The sequence below is a fragment of the Haplochromis burtoni genome, unplaced genomic scaffold, assembly GCF_018398535.1.
Source record: "Haplochromis burtoni strain Fernald_Lab_line unplaced genomic scaffold, NCSU_Asbu1 Contig_556, whole genome shotgun sequence".
NCBI lineage: Eukaryota > Metazoa > Chordata > Actinopteri > Cichliformes > Cichlidae > Haplochromis > Haplochromis burtoni.
Window position 1 is genome coordinate 123,802 of NW_024582917.1, and position 17,783 is coordinate 141,584.

General features: G+C 40.3%; 1 protein-coding gene across 4 annotated transcripts in view; it reads left to right on the top strand.

The window, feature by feature from the left end:
• The first annotated feature begins 6,208 nt into the window (after positions 1-6,208).
• rxraa (retinoid X receptor, alpha a) overlaps positions 6,209-17,783 on the top strand; it is a 104,173-nt gene continuing 92,598 nt past the window's right edge. For 2 of the 4 annotated variants that reach the window (XM_014329470.2, XM_042214370.1), the window contains exon 1: positions 6,209-6,706. In XM_014329470.2, the coding sequence (XP_014184956.1) occupies positions 6,679-6,706 (28 nt within the window). In that variant the 5' untranslated portion in view covers positions 6,209-6,678. The remainder of the gene's footprint in view (positions 6,707-17,783) is intronic. The other 2 variants (XM_042214371.1, XM_042214372.1) reach the window with 1 other exon arrangement.

Consider the following 17,783-nt stretch of genomic DNA (forward strand, 5'->3'; position numbering starts at 1 on the left):
CATTAAGAGGCTCAAATGCCTGTGTCTCAATGACGTGAGGAAATATTTTTTAAAATGATTTAATATGAAGGCAATAGCAGAGCGTTACAGGCAACATCCTAAAGAATGTAACCTCATGGGCAGTGTAGTCCGTGCTGCAGGGAGAATGGACATTTATGTGTCTGTGAGCGCCAGGGAGGGAGAAAAAGGAGAGTGGAGTTGTCACCGGGCAGAAACGGGAGCTGGAAGCATGTAAATATAATAATAACCACTGCAGCCAAAAAGAGTGCCTGACCAGCCCAGTTGTAAGTAAGCTATTAAGACTCGACTGTACACTGTGTTCGTGTTTTCCTCCGAAACAATAAGTTCCGCTGGAGCAGCCTTTCAACGCCTCTCTCTGTCTCTCGCTAGCAAACTTGACCCAGACAACAAAGTAAAGCTAGTTCCCGGCTACAAGCCCGACACGAACCCGACATGTTAGCCAGAGGTCCCTTTACTACGGTTCGGAGCCGCGGACCTGTTTTATATAAGCGCCGAATAGTTTTGCTGCAATGTCCACCCTACTGTTACTCATTTTATATTAAGATTTAAAATCTAGTTGATATTGCTATGGCGAGTAGTCTTCAGTAATAGTAATAAATCACATTCATGTAATTGAAAAAAAGCATGATAATATGTTAAGTAATCCAAAGTATTCAGAATACGTTACTGTCATTGAGTAACGTAACGGAATACGTTACAGAATACATTTTGGGGCATGTATTCTGTAATCTGTAGTGGAATACATTTTAAAAGTAACCTTCCCAACTCTGGTCTTAAGTGTGTTATCTAAAAAGCTCCTGAGATCTTGCTGCTTTGTTTGTGGGTGTGTAAAGCATACTGATATTTTGGACAATATTGTTTACTTGCAGTATATGTATTTTATTATTATCATTGTGTCATATCATTTTATCTTAGAATTATACTGAAGAGAGATAATGATCCTTTTCTGTGTACTTCAAAAGAAAAAAAAAGGAGAATAGACAGCGACTTACTGAGAAGAAGCTGCTTGCATGTCTCTTGGTATGTTTGCCTTGGCGCACTTGGTTGGGGCATTTCTGAGACTGAGCTGTCCCTCCCATTTCATTATTTTGCAACTAGAGTTACTGTTGCATCAGTGCCAAAGGAGACCAATGAGGAGACACAGGAGTCCACTCCCATAACAGCATCTTTTTACCTAGACATTACACCCTTTTTTGTTGCTCTTTAATCTTGTACCATTTTTGCATAGATAGATAGATAGATGGATAGATGGATAGATGGCTAACATTACTTGGCTAACTGGACTACCCACACACTAACACTGAGGCTTATCTCCACAGGTTTCCTTTCAAACCCATGAAAAATGACTTTGATTTTAGCAAGTAAAAATGTATTATCGGTGTCACATCCACCACAGTTGACTCACAGGGGTTTATTATTAGCTGCAACTGACAGAACTGGTCTGAAGGTGAGTGTGCAGGAAGCCAGAGAAGAGGGGTCCTATTACTCCACTTCATTCTAATGTTGCTTTCAGTGAAATGACTCTCTTTCAAGCACCATTGAGTCAATTTCCTTGACTGGGAGTCTGAGAATCTCTCAACGTGTGATGTGTGCATTTTGCATCTTTGTAAACAGGCATGTATAAGCAGGCAATAGGTGTGGAGCAGACACATCTAGACCCCAACCAAAGCCTGTATCTGTTCATCGGGGCTTAATGGTTTCAGCAGATGGGGTGGTCTCTCGTCATATTTTGACTGTTCTGGCCTTGTTATACCATCCATCCTCACACTGCTGTGAGGCCCCCCTTGCTGAATGTGTGCTGTGCCCTGTGTGTACACAAGATCTCTGGCCTCAGTAGGGAGTGTTTACCCAGCTGAAGTCCAACAGAGTCACACTCTCAGTCAGCTGTACTGTGCTGACTGGAAAGGAAGTCACTTTGAACACATAAGAGTTTCGAAGAGGGTTATAGCCATATTAAATAATTTGAAAATGTAAATCCTAGCTTTAGAGCTAAATATTTATTCATTCCACTTAATTGTTATTTTTAGATTGTAATGTGTCCAAATCTGTGTATTCAGTTACCCCACACAGCAGCTGCAGCATGTTAAAAAAGTTATTTGTCACAAAGATTTTAGATACAAGTATTAAAAAGACTGTTATCCAGCTAATCAAATGCCACCTCCAGATTATTCAAACTGTGTGGGACCTATGCTTTGTTGCAGGACATGCTCTGATTTCTAGTTACAATGCTGCAAATCAAAGCAGGATTAGGAAGCAGGACTGGCAACAATGTGACACGAAGCAGCCAAGCTTTGCAAAACAAAATGGCAGCATTGCATTGAAAAAAATCCTTTTGCAAAATCTGTTCAGTGAACATATTAATGCTGCAAACAACAAAAAGATGTGATGGATAATATAGTTGAAATAACTGCTGATCTAGATGGCTGTCAGATCTGCTTTATGAGTCTGTGCAGATACTTTTTTACCCACACTTCTTAGTTTCTGTGTACAAAAGACAGACGGGTTCTCTGTTTTGGATGGATTGCTGGTAGAAATGGGACACCCTGCAGGTGACAGTTCATGCATCTATGACTAAGGGGAGAAGGAACGAAAATATGGCTTATTCTATCAAAATAAATTCATATTTTTTATATTTATTGGAAAATAATTAAACCTCATCACTGAAAATAAAATCTAACGCATCTATTTTCTTATTTCGATCATCCTCATCCACACCATTACAGAGGAAGAAGGGGATGGTTAAAAAAAAAGAAAAGAAAGAAATGTTTGACTACACCTTCAACCCTTTGCACAGCCATAATTTAACCTCTCAATCTGTCGGCTCCAGGAGCACAGTAGCTCCATCATCATGCAATAATGCTGGATTCAATCGCAGGTGAGAAGATGATGCTCTTCAGGGAAGGTGATTCTCCCCTCCAAGATAAAACCTGTTTCGGCCAACTGCATATGAGATTTATCATCATGTCTGTTTAAATGTAGCCAATTTCACTTTAATATGATATTAAAGAATGATGCATGTCTGAGCTTCAGACTGTTCCATTGAGGGAGTTTCATCTGCCTGTGGCAGCATTCAAAACCCAGCATGGTAAAACAGTGATAGAGCTGATGTAATGTTTAGTATTGATAACAGCCCTTAGCAGAATGTGCTGTAATAATTTAAGAAAATACTGGGGTTTTTTCTACCATTTCTTGGACATATGCCTAGATTCATTCCATCTATCAGTTTGATTTGATGGGCCGATATCCACAAAGCTTTTATCTACCCCAATGAAATGAAAATAGAGTGTTGAAAACTGGCAATGTATATATGGGATGAAATGAGCACTGCAGACGTACGACTGCAACCCAACGATTGTTTCAAAATAGGTTTATGTTTTCATTTGTGATTTGAAAGGAAAAGTGCATTATGAAATTGCTGAATCAACATCGCTGCTATCATACACACACACACACACACACACACAATGTCCAACTGTAATCCTGGTACAAATGAAGGTAAACGTAATGATATATGTCTTGTGTACACAACACATCACAAGCATGACTCCTTTTTTGTTTGAACTGTACAGAAATTATGGTAAAAGGAAGGTATATGTGCACTGAATGTAATGCCTTCAAACATACACACACTCTGCTCTCATCCTTTTACACATTGCCTTAAAATTTGTCTCATTTTTTTAAGAGAAAATAGGCAAGATTGACCATGTACTTGCTTCTTTGTGTGTAGTGGTACTTCTTCCTGTCTCTGTGAGTGTCTCCAGCCTTCAGTGTGTCAGCTGCTCTTGTTGATTTCCGCAGGGGAAGTTGCCTCAGTGCTATCCTCAGACAAAGCCCTGACCCTGAGGGTTAAGGAATGTGAACCCGGGGCTGTGACGATCAAGACCTTCCCTTGGGGCGGACAATGCTGAACACCTCAGCAAACAGGCTAATGATCTAAAATGCTTTTGTGTTCCTCGTAGCACCCCCCCACCCCACTTAATTGAAGTCACATTTTTAAAAAAGAGAAGTCACACGTCCTCCAGATAACAACAAATTCTACTTTTTGTGTGGCAGCTTGCTTTCTTTTATTTTGTTAACAACCTTGGTTTAGTTTTTTGTTTATTTATTTCACTAGTCTTAAAATATTTAGTTCCTTTCAGACCTTCAGGATCTGATGCTGAAATGTTTCTCAGCATTAATCATTTTTGAGATTTAAAAAAAAAATCTGTATATATCTGTACAATCTTCATTTTTTGGTATCCATGTCACTGCCACTAAAGGATGCCATAATAACTTTTATGGATGAGTTTGTTGTGAATGGTCATACTATAAAGGAGACCTTGTCTCATTTATCACTCATTTCAAGGGAGTGGGAAAGAGGAGGTGGGGCTGTCAAAGCAACCACAGCAGAGTGTATCATATCAGTGGTGGTCTCTCATCCCCTGAGGTTCAAACACATTGCATAAAGCGGAGAAACAAAAGCAGAAGGCAAGAAGCAAGAACTAAACCAAAAGATATTTAGAGAAAGTGTATACTCCAGGCATCTAGGAGGAGAGGTGTGACAACTTTGGAAGAGCCACAACAGCCTCCAGAAAATTTATATGGATGAAGGTTAAGGGTCAAAGTGCTATTAATCACAGCCCAAGCTGAGGATTAAATAGCCTGCTCTAGCAGGAAGATGAGAGAACCCAGCCTGATCGAGGTGTTTAAAAGGATTGTGTTATGTCTGTCTTATATTACACAGTGAAAGCCCAAGGCAAAACTGTCTACTCAGCTAAGTACAAACAGGATGCCCAATTGCTCTCTCCAGCCCCTTCTGGTGCGCATTCACCCAGCGCGTCAACTCACTTAACATCCTCAGCAGTTATCAATAATCAGATGGAGCTGTGTTTGCATAATGTGGAAGAAAGATGATAGAAAAATTCACACAAACACAACGGACAATCTTCTGGGTAGTCCCCCACCACCCCCACACACAGACACCCCACCCATGCCACTGTACACCACAGAAACATAGACGTTCTCTTTCACACACGTGCACAAACACACCTCGAATCAGTGCCCAGTCAGACTTAATTTCCTTCTCCCTTTTTTTTTTTTGCACAACTGTCTTTGATCTTTGATGTGCCATGCATTGCATTAATTATGTATCTTGCCTCAGTACAAACGTGGCGAACACCTTCAAGTTTGTAACAGGAGCAGGCTCATCACAGAGGCCTAGAGGATGGCTGCAGGAGGCGTATGCCTACATTCCACTGCTCCAATATGCACCGCATAAGGGAAAATGCAAACCTTGCATCTGAGCTACTCCCCCCTTTCAATCTGTGCCAAAGAAAGGACATTTTTCACCCTCCTGAAACATGTTCCTGGTTCATGTGTGAATGTTGAGGGGGAGGAGGAGCACACAAGGTGGATGTGACATGAATCCACTGGCACTGCACAGATATGGCACAGAGAACAATAACAGAGGAATGATCTAGACTGCACATTGGGCTAATGCAGTGAGGGTTATGCAAATGAGTGTGCTACTGCTTGCTGTAAAGCTACAGCCTAGAGGGGATTCTGTGACTCTAACCTAAACTTTTTTTGTATCTGTGATAAATGCATATTTTGTCCTTTCTAATTCTTCCTTTTTGGAAAGCTAGAGTAGGAATTTAATACATATGACCAGATGTACAGTGGAAGGAGTTGAGGGAAGTAGTGAGAAGTCTTTCCTTGCCCTTTTTTCTTATTGGCCTTCACGATGTATAAATATAATAACTCATTGTTAAGAGTTGGAGTGTGTAGTAATACTCAGTTTCCTTTTTTTCACTGGTTAAAATTTGATTTGTTGAATATCTAGTGGCAGGAGAAGAAATGTATGGCTTTGTTGACTTTTTCATTCACCATTTGAATGCGCAGAACATTGAAAGAAGAATGTCAAATGTCCTCTTACCAGAGTTCCAAAAAAGTGACTTAAATCTATAAAAGCACATATGAGATGGGACTTAGATTGGTTACAATTCCACCAAAATCCCAGTTCCGGTTGTGTAGCTCAATGTGCTTTTCGTGTTTTCATTTCGTGTTGCCCTCGGCAGTGAGTAAATGCGGTTGAAAAATGTGTCTGCTGAGCCAATAGCCGAGGTTCAACACGTGTGACCAGGTTAAAATAACAAGAGATAAGCGGTGGAAAAAGTAAGTAGCTGCTACTCAGCTGCTGAACTGATTCCACTTGATTTCGAAAACTTTCATATTCGGAATGGACTGCGCCGTGCGGTCTCGTCCACCCTTCTTTACACGCTGCTCATTTCAAAGTTCACGCAGCGAGCCTCCAGTTTCTCTCCGTGTCGCTGCAGCCCGGTCTACGTTTGTGGGAGTACCCCCTGCGCAGGTCCCTTTTGCAGTGCAGATCCAGTAGTTGGAGTTGTACACTGAGCGTGAGAGGGAGAGGAAAGGAGTGTGAGCGCAGCAGCAGAGTGAGCAAACAGAGGTAGAGACATTAGGTTATCTTCGGAGACCATCACACATCGATCTGTCACTTTTACCGCTTTGAGCAAATTCTGTCTTCTTCGAGAAGTCAACAGCAGCAGCAGCAGCAGCGCCCTGGTCTGGTCTATTCGAGCAGCCGCCTGTAGAAAAAAACAGAAAACTCCCAAACGCGGTGGTTTCAGCTGGCATGAGCTAACCTACGAGTTAGACATGGAAACCAAACCATTCTTGTCATTGGGTAAGTTTGTTTGTTTAATGACATTGCATCGTTTTAATATGAACGCGGTAGTTTTGTGATCGCACTTGAGTCCGTATATTAGTGTGCAACGTGTCTTCGCTCTGCGTCTCTTTGTCTTTTTCTGATATTTTTTTGCCCCCTTTTCTGTCTTTTGACAGCGCGTGGAGCGAGTTGCCAAAATGCATCTACACGTTTGGGGCTGTTGACGCGGCGGAGCGGCCGCGGCTGTACAGAATTTTACCTCCGACGCGGACTTGTAGTTTATCTTTGAGTCAAAGCAGACTTATCCTCGCGGTGTTGCACTTATAATTCAGCCGTTTGAGCTGATGACATTTGGCTGTGATACAGATGACAACGCTCGCTGTAGAGCGCGCATTCCTCGCGTGCGCTGCTGTGAAATCAACTCTAGAAAGAAAAAAAGAAGCAAGAAAACTTTACGCTTTGACTTTGGCCGTCGACACTTTTGTAAGTTTCATGAGGGGAAAAATGCACACCGAGGTGAAGCTTTAAACTAGCAAGCAGGTATTGATAAATTATACGCGTAACAGACACATGTACCTTTTAAAGGACGGGCAATGTATTTATTTGTTTATGTTTTTTTTAACTTATGTTACCATCCTTAAAGCAGAATATGCCTCGCTTTTGCGTTGTGGAAGTCTAGTGGTGCGTTGTGTTGAAGTGGCAGTCCTTAATAAAACATAAAGGAAAACAAAAAAACGTGACTTGGTTTACCTCGCGGCTAAATTGACTTCCGTTTGTACTTGTGGTTTAAACAGGCAGTATAAAACTTGGCTCCCGAGCTTAAAATTCTCCTAACATTGCCTGACATCTCCTAGCACACTGCTCAGGTAAACGAACTACTGGCAACCTGGGGCCAGGCACACACAGGTGACACAGGTGTAGGAACCTCTGAGTACAGTTTTGTTTGTGTTTTTTAAAGGAGGTGAATTTTCCACTTAAGGTCTCCGTTTGTGAAGGGTCCTGTATGTGACAAATGTCACATTAGTCACATTAATTTTCCAGAAAGTAAAGGAGAACAGGGTATTTACACAGGAGTAATAATTTCTAGTAGCTGATGCAACATATTTTTAATAAGTGCCTGTGTTTTTGTTTAGATCTAATGTTTAAATATTTGAGTCATTTGCATTTTTCCAGCTTAAAGACACGGAACAACGTAAATCATTAATTATGACTGCTACTGTAAGTTTGTCAAAGTGAATGAAACAGACCCTTGTCCCCTGTTCCAGACGGGCACAGAGCTGTAGGCGAGCCCTTTTTATTGTGTCTGCTGCACTTTCATGGGGGCATCGTGTTACACCTTGACACATATCATCAGCTGCCTGTATGCACCAAGGAGATTCACAGGGACTTCTGAGGCACTGGGCGGCTTTCTTCAGTTACAGGCCTCGCTTGCTGACACTGTTGCCACAGCGCCCTTTATGTGGCTTCTCAGAAATACGCTAAACCGCCAGTGTGACACACACTGACAGGCTGTTATTACAGGTGCAAGTGTATTGTGTGTCCATGCTGAAAGTGATTCAAGTTTCACTTTACCTAATTGAGCACCAGAGTGGTCTGTGGAGCGTATATGGAAAACAAAGTGGTATCTGAAAGTCTGTGGTATCTGGCTGGTGTAAGGCTCGACACTTTCCCATCAGAGTTGGCCCACATCTTTCCCTTCAAGCTGCGCTACGTGCTGTATCAGCAACTTCTTCATCGCCTATAGTCTTAATCTGTGTGTCCTTAAATTGCCGTTTATTTTTGCACTTGCTCTATCAAAGGTCCACTCGAGCGCTGATTGTTAATTCAAGGACGCCGTTATCTGCAAAGTCCTTGAATTTATTGATTAAGTGCTTACCCGGGTAATTATCTGTCATACCGCATTAGAAATTGTGATACTGTTTCAGATGACACACGGTACATTTTACAATTATAGATCGCTTGTTGGCTGCGATGACGACACCTCTCTTTGGCACCATATGCCCAGTACTGGATGCTCATGCGCTGCCTAATCCCACTGTCTACCATCCTCCATTCATATCTGGCAATAAACTGTGGCGACTGAACGGATGACATTAAAAGGAGAATGTGTCCTTTTGTCCGAGAATTACTGGGCTTAGAGTCTGTCAGTGAAATAAACATTTTTCCTGTGAAAGGAAAGGAGAGGTTTTTAACCATGCCGAATTCAAGTCTTTTTTTCCTCTCCAAGTAATTTGCTCCATAAGTATTGAGTGTCTGTTTGGTTGATTATTTCATGGCTAATATGTCAACATCTAGGAAGTTTTTCTTAATGAAATCTCACCAGCTAAATGTTGTGCGTGCCCGGCTATTATTGGTCATATTGACTTTTGTTTATAATTAATTATATCAGTGGTCGAAAATGAGAAGGTGCTGTAGAGTATGTTATTCACAGTGTAGTGCATTCAGAGGCACATTTGGACAATTAAATAAAATTGTCCTGATTACAGTAAGTCACAGACTACTGTAAGAAATGTAGAGCCATATTATAATTAATTGTGTATTTGATGCATCAAATATATAGCATAGCATCTTTACTTATAACGCACTAAAATTAAAAAGAATATAATTAATAAGAAACGTAATAAGAGACATCAACAAGTCCTGCTGTGCTGAAAGCCAAGGTAAATAGATATGTTTTAAGACGTGATTTAAAAACAGCAAATATGTATATGATTTCATCTGTTTCCAAACAGAAAAAAGTCTTTAATAAAAGAATTGATTTAATAAAAACAAAACTAATTGACAAGTATATCAGTTTGTGGTTTTCACATTTACCTAACAAGTGAAAGATTCCTGGTTTGATCGTGGGAGCTGTTCACAAAGTGTGGTGACTCTTTGTGAATAAGACAGCGATAAAGTTCCTTTTTGCTAATTTTAGTCTGCCTTTCAGATCACTCAGATCAATTTTTAAGTCATTTTTGGCCCGCTTCATTTTAGATGTTGTCTGTATAGTGAGTTGTGCTTCAAGCAGATGCAGAATTTAAAAAAAAAAAAAAAGTTTGGTGATAGACGTTGCAGGTAAGGTGCAGGGTGTTACTTTTTATAATGAAACTTTGTTTTATTCAGGCATGGTAGTCAAATTACTGTCTTCATGGTAACGATGGTGTAGAACTGAACAAAAGTTCAGTCAGACCTGTATTTCAAACAAGGCTACCTGGGCATACAGTCCCAATAAACACAAGCATATTCCTAAAATATGTTGATGTAAAATTCTAATTTCCCTTTGTAGTCATTAATGGGACTAAATTTAATATCCTTTATTTAAAGCCATGGTTGCGTGATGCTTTGATCACAGTGCACACGTTTACATTTGGGATGGACTTGACTAGCTGCATTCTTTTCCTAATTAATAGGTGTCACTGCTAACAATAATACACTACTGCATCGTTGGAATCACAATAGAGAGAGTAACAATATGAAGTACATCATTCAGACACACACACATCTTTAGGTTTTCAACAGTTTTCTACTAAAAAGTCTCATCTTTTCCAGCTGTTGCAGCAGTCTCCCTCCACTACTCATGCACCGTTGCCTTTGCGCCACCTTTTCTGCGCACGAGGGTTCAAAAATTGGGAGATATCTGGCCAGCCAAAGTGCCACCAAAGTGAGCTGTAATCACATGGTGGCAAGCACAAACTAAGCTTAACACTATTGCAAAGCGTCTGATTGCTCACTCTAGGCCTGCTGAAGAGGTGTTTGTTGTTTTTCCCGAGTTCAATGGAGCTAAACTCTTTGGTGTTTTCTGTGTGAGGGAACATAAGGTACCCCCATCATACATAGTCACAGATGTGGACAATCAATGAAGTTCATGGTGTTTGATGAAAAAGTGAGATTTGCAGTGGTAGTGGTTGATGAGGAGGCGGGGTGGGGGTTCTGAAGGCTACATTCCTTTTCTGGCAGTAACTCAGGAACAAAGCGAATACTGCAAGAAGCTGTGCGTCTGGAGGGTGTGTGTGTGTGTGGTAGTGGTGGTGGGAGTGGGCTGATGGAATTACACTGCCAAAAGCATTTGGCTAAGTTTGTCTTTTACGGCCGTCCAGTTTTTTGTTCCTGATGTGATGCTTTTGCTCCCCTTTTGAGGAAAAAGGGGCTGCAGCTGTCATTTTTATTGGAGGGGTTTTATTGCAAGACTTAATGGCTTAAAGTGACATCTCTCTCTCTCCAGCTCCTTTCTCTTTTTCTCTTCTCCCAGTCTCACCCACAAGGCCTCTTACTCAAGCAAATCAAAGAAAATGTGCTCACCTTCTACGTGCCCGCCCTTCACTTTCCCACCCATCACCCATGCCATCATCCAAACCTAACTATATGAGAGGAAAAAAAATAGATTTATGTTCAGTTTTGAGCGCACCAAACACATGTAGACCAGAAAGTGTTTTGTTTTTTTGCTTTTTTTTTTTAAAGGAACATCTGTGCTGATCAGTAATTATATTTCATGACTAAGAAGCCACACTGGCTTCAGATAAAACCGTGCATATTTAGTCTGTCACGCTTTTCTCTCCATCTCTATTCTGCAGCCCACACTTGTTTATGTTCTAAACATAGTACGAATCAGAAAGTGCTTGGAGCCTTTCTAATGCACAAATCATGGAATGATTCAAAGGCTCGTTAATTATTTGTGTAAGAAGCTCCTTGCTCACAGGAGGTCTTTATTGATTGTGGCCACACTGAACTTTGCACCACAGACCTTGACCTTTGCTCCCCATATACTTGATCATTTAAAGAATTTGCCTTTGGCATTTGATCTGGCCTTTAAAAATTTTAAAGATAGTAGCGCGTAGTTTTTCTTTATTTTCTTCACCTTTCTTTTTTGAGTAACCTTTTCTTCATTTTTTTTATATTCCTATCTTTTTGATAGGATCTTAGATCGACTAAGGATGAGTCTATATGAGTCTATTTATAAAATGTTAATAGACGAGTGCCACAAATGCTCAGAGCCCAAGGTGACCTTGACCCACTGCTTACATGTTCTACTCAATCAAAGAGCAGAAAGGTGTGTGTATATATATATATATATAAATAAGCAGTAGCAAAAAAGCACATATTTTAGTGCTTGAATGGGAGAATATTTCTTATATATTATTCATTCAGCCACTAACTGCTTAATTGTTGTTGATTAAATCGACTTCATCATTTACAGCCACACTTTGTTCAGAAACTTGGTCGTTGCTGTGAGCACTTATGTGTTCTGTATTGCAATCTTGTGAGCTCGACTGGTCTCGGGGTTTATTGCAGGTCCTGAGAGTGTCTGAATGGCTTTTCTGTGGGCTGGCATTATTCAGGGTGCGTACAGCCACTCTTTTGAAGTGGAAACGGAGTCTCTGTGGGGATTTGACCAGATCACACTCATAATTCGAATTGAGAGCAAGGTCGGTTTGCCCTACTCAAGCCAAAACTCTCTTTTCTGTGTGCATCGCAAAAAAGAATAGGAAAAGGACAAGAAAGTCAATGCAGGCCGAGACAGTAACAATTAAAAGAAGGAATAACAAAAAGAGCGCTGGATGTTAGGCTTCTGTTATGAAATTAAGATGCTACGAGAAAATGGGGGGCTGTCAGAAGCTAACTACCCTGTCCTCTTCTGCGCATCCCTCAAGTTGGCATATTTGCAGTAATGAAAACAACTGTCGACTCTGCTTCTGCGATTGCAGTAATGCATGAAAATAACTTGTCTGTTTAGCGGTTATGATGTGTTTATTAATTATGGTATGAGCACACATGCTTTGATGAGTATTCGCACGGGAGTGAGGACAAAAGGAGAGAATCCTAGATGTGCTGTGCTCCTCCGTGTCATTATACTTCCTCGTGCCCACTTGCTATTCCTCAAGCCACTAGTAATTGGCCCCAATGAGAACCACAGAATTTTTATTTATTTTTTAACAAATTGCTTAATTTGTTGAGTTTCATTTATACCTTTTTTCCCTACAGATCTTTGGATGGGTGTATTACCATTCATTTGTTAATTGATCAATAACCAAATGTATTTGCGCAGTCTTTTTCAAACATGTCCCACATGCGTCCGTATGTATAATATGTACATGTGCACACAGGCTGCCACAGCAGAAACGGAGTAAGATGATTAAGATTGTCTCATGCTGCTCCGTCGCAGTTTCTTTTGGAGGTCACGAGCAGTGAAAGGTGTCCCAGCGTGTCCCACGCTCACCAACACCATCACCAACCCTGTTACCGTGTCTGTCACCTTGCCAGATACCATGGGGGTGGACTTTCATGCACTGCTGGGCGCAAGGCCACGAAAAGAGCATGCGAAACTCCCTGGTTATGTTCTGTATGTGCAAGTATGACTCTGTGTCAGTGGGCGGATGTTTGGGTGCAAGACAAGGCAGCAGTTTTGAGAGCAAAGAGTGAGAGTTATGTCCATTCTCACCTGTGCACCATCAAATGCGTATCTTGACTGACATCGGCCTCCTCCGCTATCTACTTTCTTGTGCTTGGGATCGCCTTGTTTGGCTTGTTTATTTTAAGCCTAATGTTCAAATGCTGTATTTGCATATGTTATATGCATAGGTGATGGTTTTAAGTTTGTTTTTAATTATTTGTAATTTTTATTTCTTAAGTTTTTTTACTTTTAAGTTTACTACACTCTGTTCAATGCTGGTTTTGTCAGCATCACTAGAAATGACAGGAATAGCTGGGATTTTTGCTGCAATCTGATTTTTTACAGAGTGAAGATATAAATGTATGTATCAACTGGTGTTTTCTGAGACTCTTAAGCTGTAGTCTTAAAAATGAAACTGGCGATATAACCATTACTTTCAGGCAGTTTATTTCACAAAATACTTAAAAATATGAGTAATACAACATTTCATGAAGCTACCAGCTGACTCCACACTACTGTCCTCTGAACCTTGTGCTACTGACTGAAACAACCCCAGACACATTATTCTACATTATGTCTTGTTAAAAAATATATAGTGTGCATGTGCATTTATGATGCATCAGTGTTATATTTGAATTAAATATAGAATATAGATAGATATTGGTCTGATCCTGATTTCCAAAAGTAGAACGTTTGGGCCTACAAAGCTGCACATCAGCAGTAGGTGCAGGTGAGCTAGTACAGCATGGAGGGTGACGACAACAAAAGGCTGAAAACAGTTTGGAAATATTTCATGGCGGCATTTCTTTTTATGCTGGCAGATTGAGGTTAACTGAGTTGACACGACTGAAAACCTCAGACGATGACACTTTCCTCGCCGGGCTTCTCTCTCTATCTCACTGTCTTTAAAATGGGAGTAACACTTTTTTTACACTTAAGATTACATAATGAGTTTTTGTCAACTTGTTTAATGTTATTTCACTTCCTCTGTGTTTTATCAGCTTCACTCCACACACGGCTCATGTGTTGGAGAAACAGTGATAGTAGTGAAAAGAGAAAGGTGCAGTTGTAAATAACAGTCGTAGTCACTGCAGTAATGTGACTCCCACTGAATAAATATCAATTCACAAATGTATATGTTTGGATATAATTTATATGTATATATTCACACATAAAAGAATGATCCCCAGATTCTAATTTGAATCACAAACTTTGTCCCTCAGTTTTTGTTCTATTCCCAGCCAGGTACTACTGCCATGAAATGAAACGAGCCAAGCTGGACTCACAGTGTCAAATCTGAGACAAGCTCAAACTCAAACTTCAAATTTAGTAATTTCTTCTTTTTCTCAGAGAGACAGAGAATCTGTATGTGCTTACTTTGAACACACGGAGAAGCTTTTGAACCTGGAAAATTAACTTGTATGCGAATAGTCACAATATAAAATAGGCCCATACAGAATAAGGCATAGTGGCCCATGGGTGCAAACACGGGTACCTTATAATAACCAGTGACTCACTTCTCTAACATTGTGTTTCTGCCGTCTACACATTTTCAGGGGACCTCATAGATTTAATGTTATCCCAGTGTTAATCAGAAAAAATGGTATTATCAAGTATTGTAATATTCCCAAAATAAAAGAAAAGTTCTGAAGCTTATTTTCTTCCCTGTCTAGAAAACTCGTTAACTCCTCATAAGCCCTTTTTATTTTAACAGTTCTTCACCTTAGGAGCTCAAGCATCTTTTCAATCAACTTTTATTAGGATTTATCCTAAATTTTAGGGGGAATTGATGGAACATTGTATTATTTTTTTGGATTTGCATCATTAGCACTAATCGAAGCACTATGATGCCACATTGTACAATCATATTACGAGACCTACTCATTAATAATTTGTGCTATTGTATCAGAACAAACGCTTCTGCTTACTTGACAAATATGACATTATGGGTGTTATTGGTCATTTGTTTGGGAAATTAGCAGTGGTCACTGGAAACAATGAATGTCCTCATATCAGCTAAATGACTGTGCTTGCTGTTCACAACCGCCTCAATTGCAGAAAATGATTATATTGTTGATAGTGGCAGTTTTACAGTAGCCACGAGCAAGACTGTTCTTTTTTCCCTGTATTGATTATTATACATTAATAATATATATACATTTGCTCCCAGTTGCCACGCACTCCAAATGTCCACATTTGCATTAACTGCCATCCTGTTCAGTTTCTCTAAATATGAAGATTACAGCACTCTATTTTCTTTGTGTTATTGTATAATATAAAGAGCCTTGATGCAAATGTTGTTGTTGTTTGGTGTTCTATAAATACATTAAAACAAAATTTTTGAAATATAATATAGAAATATGTAAAAATCAAATTCCATTGAATTGAATAAATCTTAAAAAATAAAAGTGATTTTATATTGCCAGTCTTGTGATGCTAGTTACTTACAGAAATCTGTAGTTTATTATTTTTGTCTTTTTGTTTTTCTTTTCCTTGGAGTCTTTCCTGCTTGAATTGAGGATAGTTGAAGCTGCTGTCCAGCTAGAGTAGTTCCTCATCCTATAACTGTGAGCTCTCAAAATACCAGGCATTAGGAAGTTTTGTTCGACTTTCATGCCCACCTTAGAATAAAAGAACTGGATTTGGGCACAACTTCTGCAGAGGCCCTTTAAATCTGCCTGGAAGATTAAAGGCTGTGACTGCAATTATGATAAACAGTAGATCTATTACAGGAACTACCTTCCAGTCTGTGTTACTGATGAGTTTGAAGATATGGAGGGATATTAGCATACGGAAGAAGATTGACAAAGGTCAGCTCAGATTTAGACTCGCAGCCTAGATATGTCTAACAAGTCGGAGCTTTCGCACTATTGCCACAGATCAGATTTTCATGCATGAAAGATACAAGTGCAGAATGATAACATGTGAGATAACAGGGCCCCTCTGTAGGCTTTTTCGTCCGCCTGCGGTAGTGAAAGACCGATTAACTGTTTGTTGACGCCTACAGGTCTAGCATGTTCATACATCCGCCCAGACTGTGGCCTCCTGGCTTAACAACACGCACCTGTGTGCTTGTGCACATGTAGACATGAACATGTGCGGATAGTCTGGAGGGTTTTGTCACCTGTGGTTACAGACCATGCTACAGCCGTCTGGTTTTAGGAATGTACTCAATGGTGCAAAGGTGGAAGGCTCTTAATAGCGCAGGGGGAGGAAGGGCTGTCTATCTAGACATACACAAAGGGCAGTGCCAATATCACATAAAGACAGATGAATTTAGTGTGCTAATTATTCCACTTTTGAAAAGCACCGCATGCTTTCAAATATAACATTTTTCTACAAGTGACATGTCATCAGGAGCATTTAGGTGGCTGTTCACTCCCTTCAGCCTCAATATTCAGTGTATTTATTATAATCTATTTTAGTATTTTACTGTCCCATTTGGGAAATTTGCTTTGCAGACAGGCCTCGCAATAAAACCACACCGTAGAACCATTTAATACAAAACAATAAGGCCGCATATAACTAGACAGCCATGAAACGCATAGTAAATTGCTCTAATATAAACCCATCTTGACCACAGTGAGTCCACAATGCTGGGTGCACTTATTTCTTTTTTTAACTGAGCAAGGCTACTTAGCTACTCTAAAGTAGAATGAATGAATGCAGAAAGCGCATCAAGTGAATACCGAGTTAAATGCTTATTTAAAACCCCCTCATTGTGCAACCAAGGAAAGCATTCAGGATAATGTAAATGGATTATATACATGGCTTTACATCTCTGCCTGAGTAAGGGAAGTAAGTTTTTTTTTTTTCCTCTTTCACTCTCCCACATAATCTAGAATATTGTTTGTGCTATTTAGGGGAAGAGTGTTGAAAAACCAGGTTTACTAGACAGACAGACAGGCAAGCGTGCAGGTGCCAGCCGTGTCTTTGTCGTCAGCATTCTGCATACCAAAGTGCTGACAGTTGCCTGCATGAACGGCTCTGACAAGTTCAACTATCATTTGGGATGCGTTCTTCTGTTTTTAGCCCAGAACTGGAAACGGGAGAAGGCTGACGATTGAGTTGTTGTTATTGGCAGTGTTCAGCTGTTTAGATGTGTCTGTGTGCGCAAGCATGCACTTGGTCTTCAGCTTTCATATCAGATATTTTTCACTATATACATTGACTCATGTCAGTTTTTCATGATGAGCTGAAGGTGTTATTCTCGCCACTTTTTAAAAAATATATTTGAGGATCCTAAAGCGGTTTCTGCCTGTGGTTGAGCATGCACATTTCATTGTGTACAAGTCTACGCATGTTGGCTTTTGTATGCCGTCGGGATGATTAACTGATGCTACAGTGTGTATGTACTGCGGGTGGAGTCCCCAACGCTGATTCATGAAGTGGTATATGTGGAGCAGATGGGAATCAGTGTGCTGTCTGGGAGAAGTAAGGTCAGGGGTTGTGGCTGGGTCACACTCTGTGGGAGAGGAGCATGCTCAGCAGAGATGACAGTGATTGTATGTAAGTGAGGGGAAGGGAGAGGTGATGGTAAGGGTGAAAATGAAAAAAGAAAAACAGATCAGTGTGAAGTCAGGGAAGAGAAAGCAGGAAGCATGTTGCCTTTATTTTGGTCCTGCTTCACTCAGTGCATGACTTTTTTCCTCATCAGCGCAGCTATTGTTAGTAACAGAGTTAATTGTTAATTGATCCAAAGAGTGATTAAAAAGAGACAGCTAA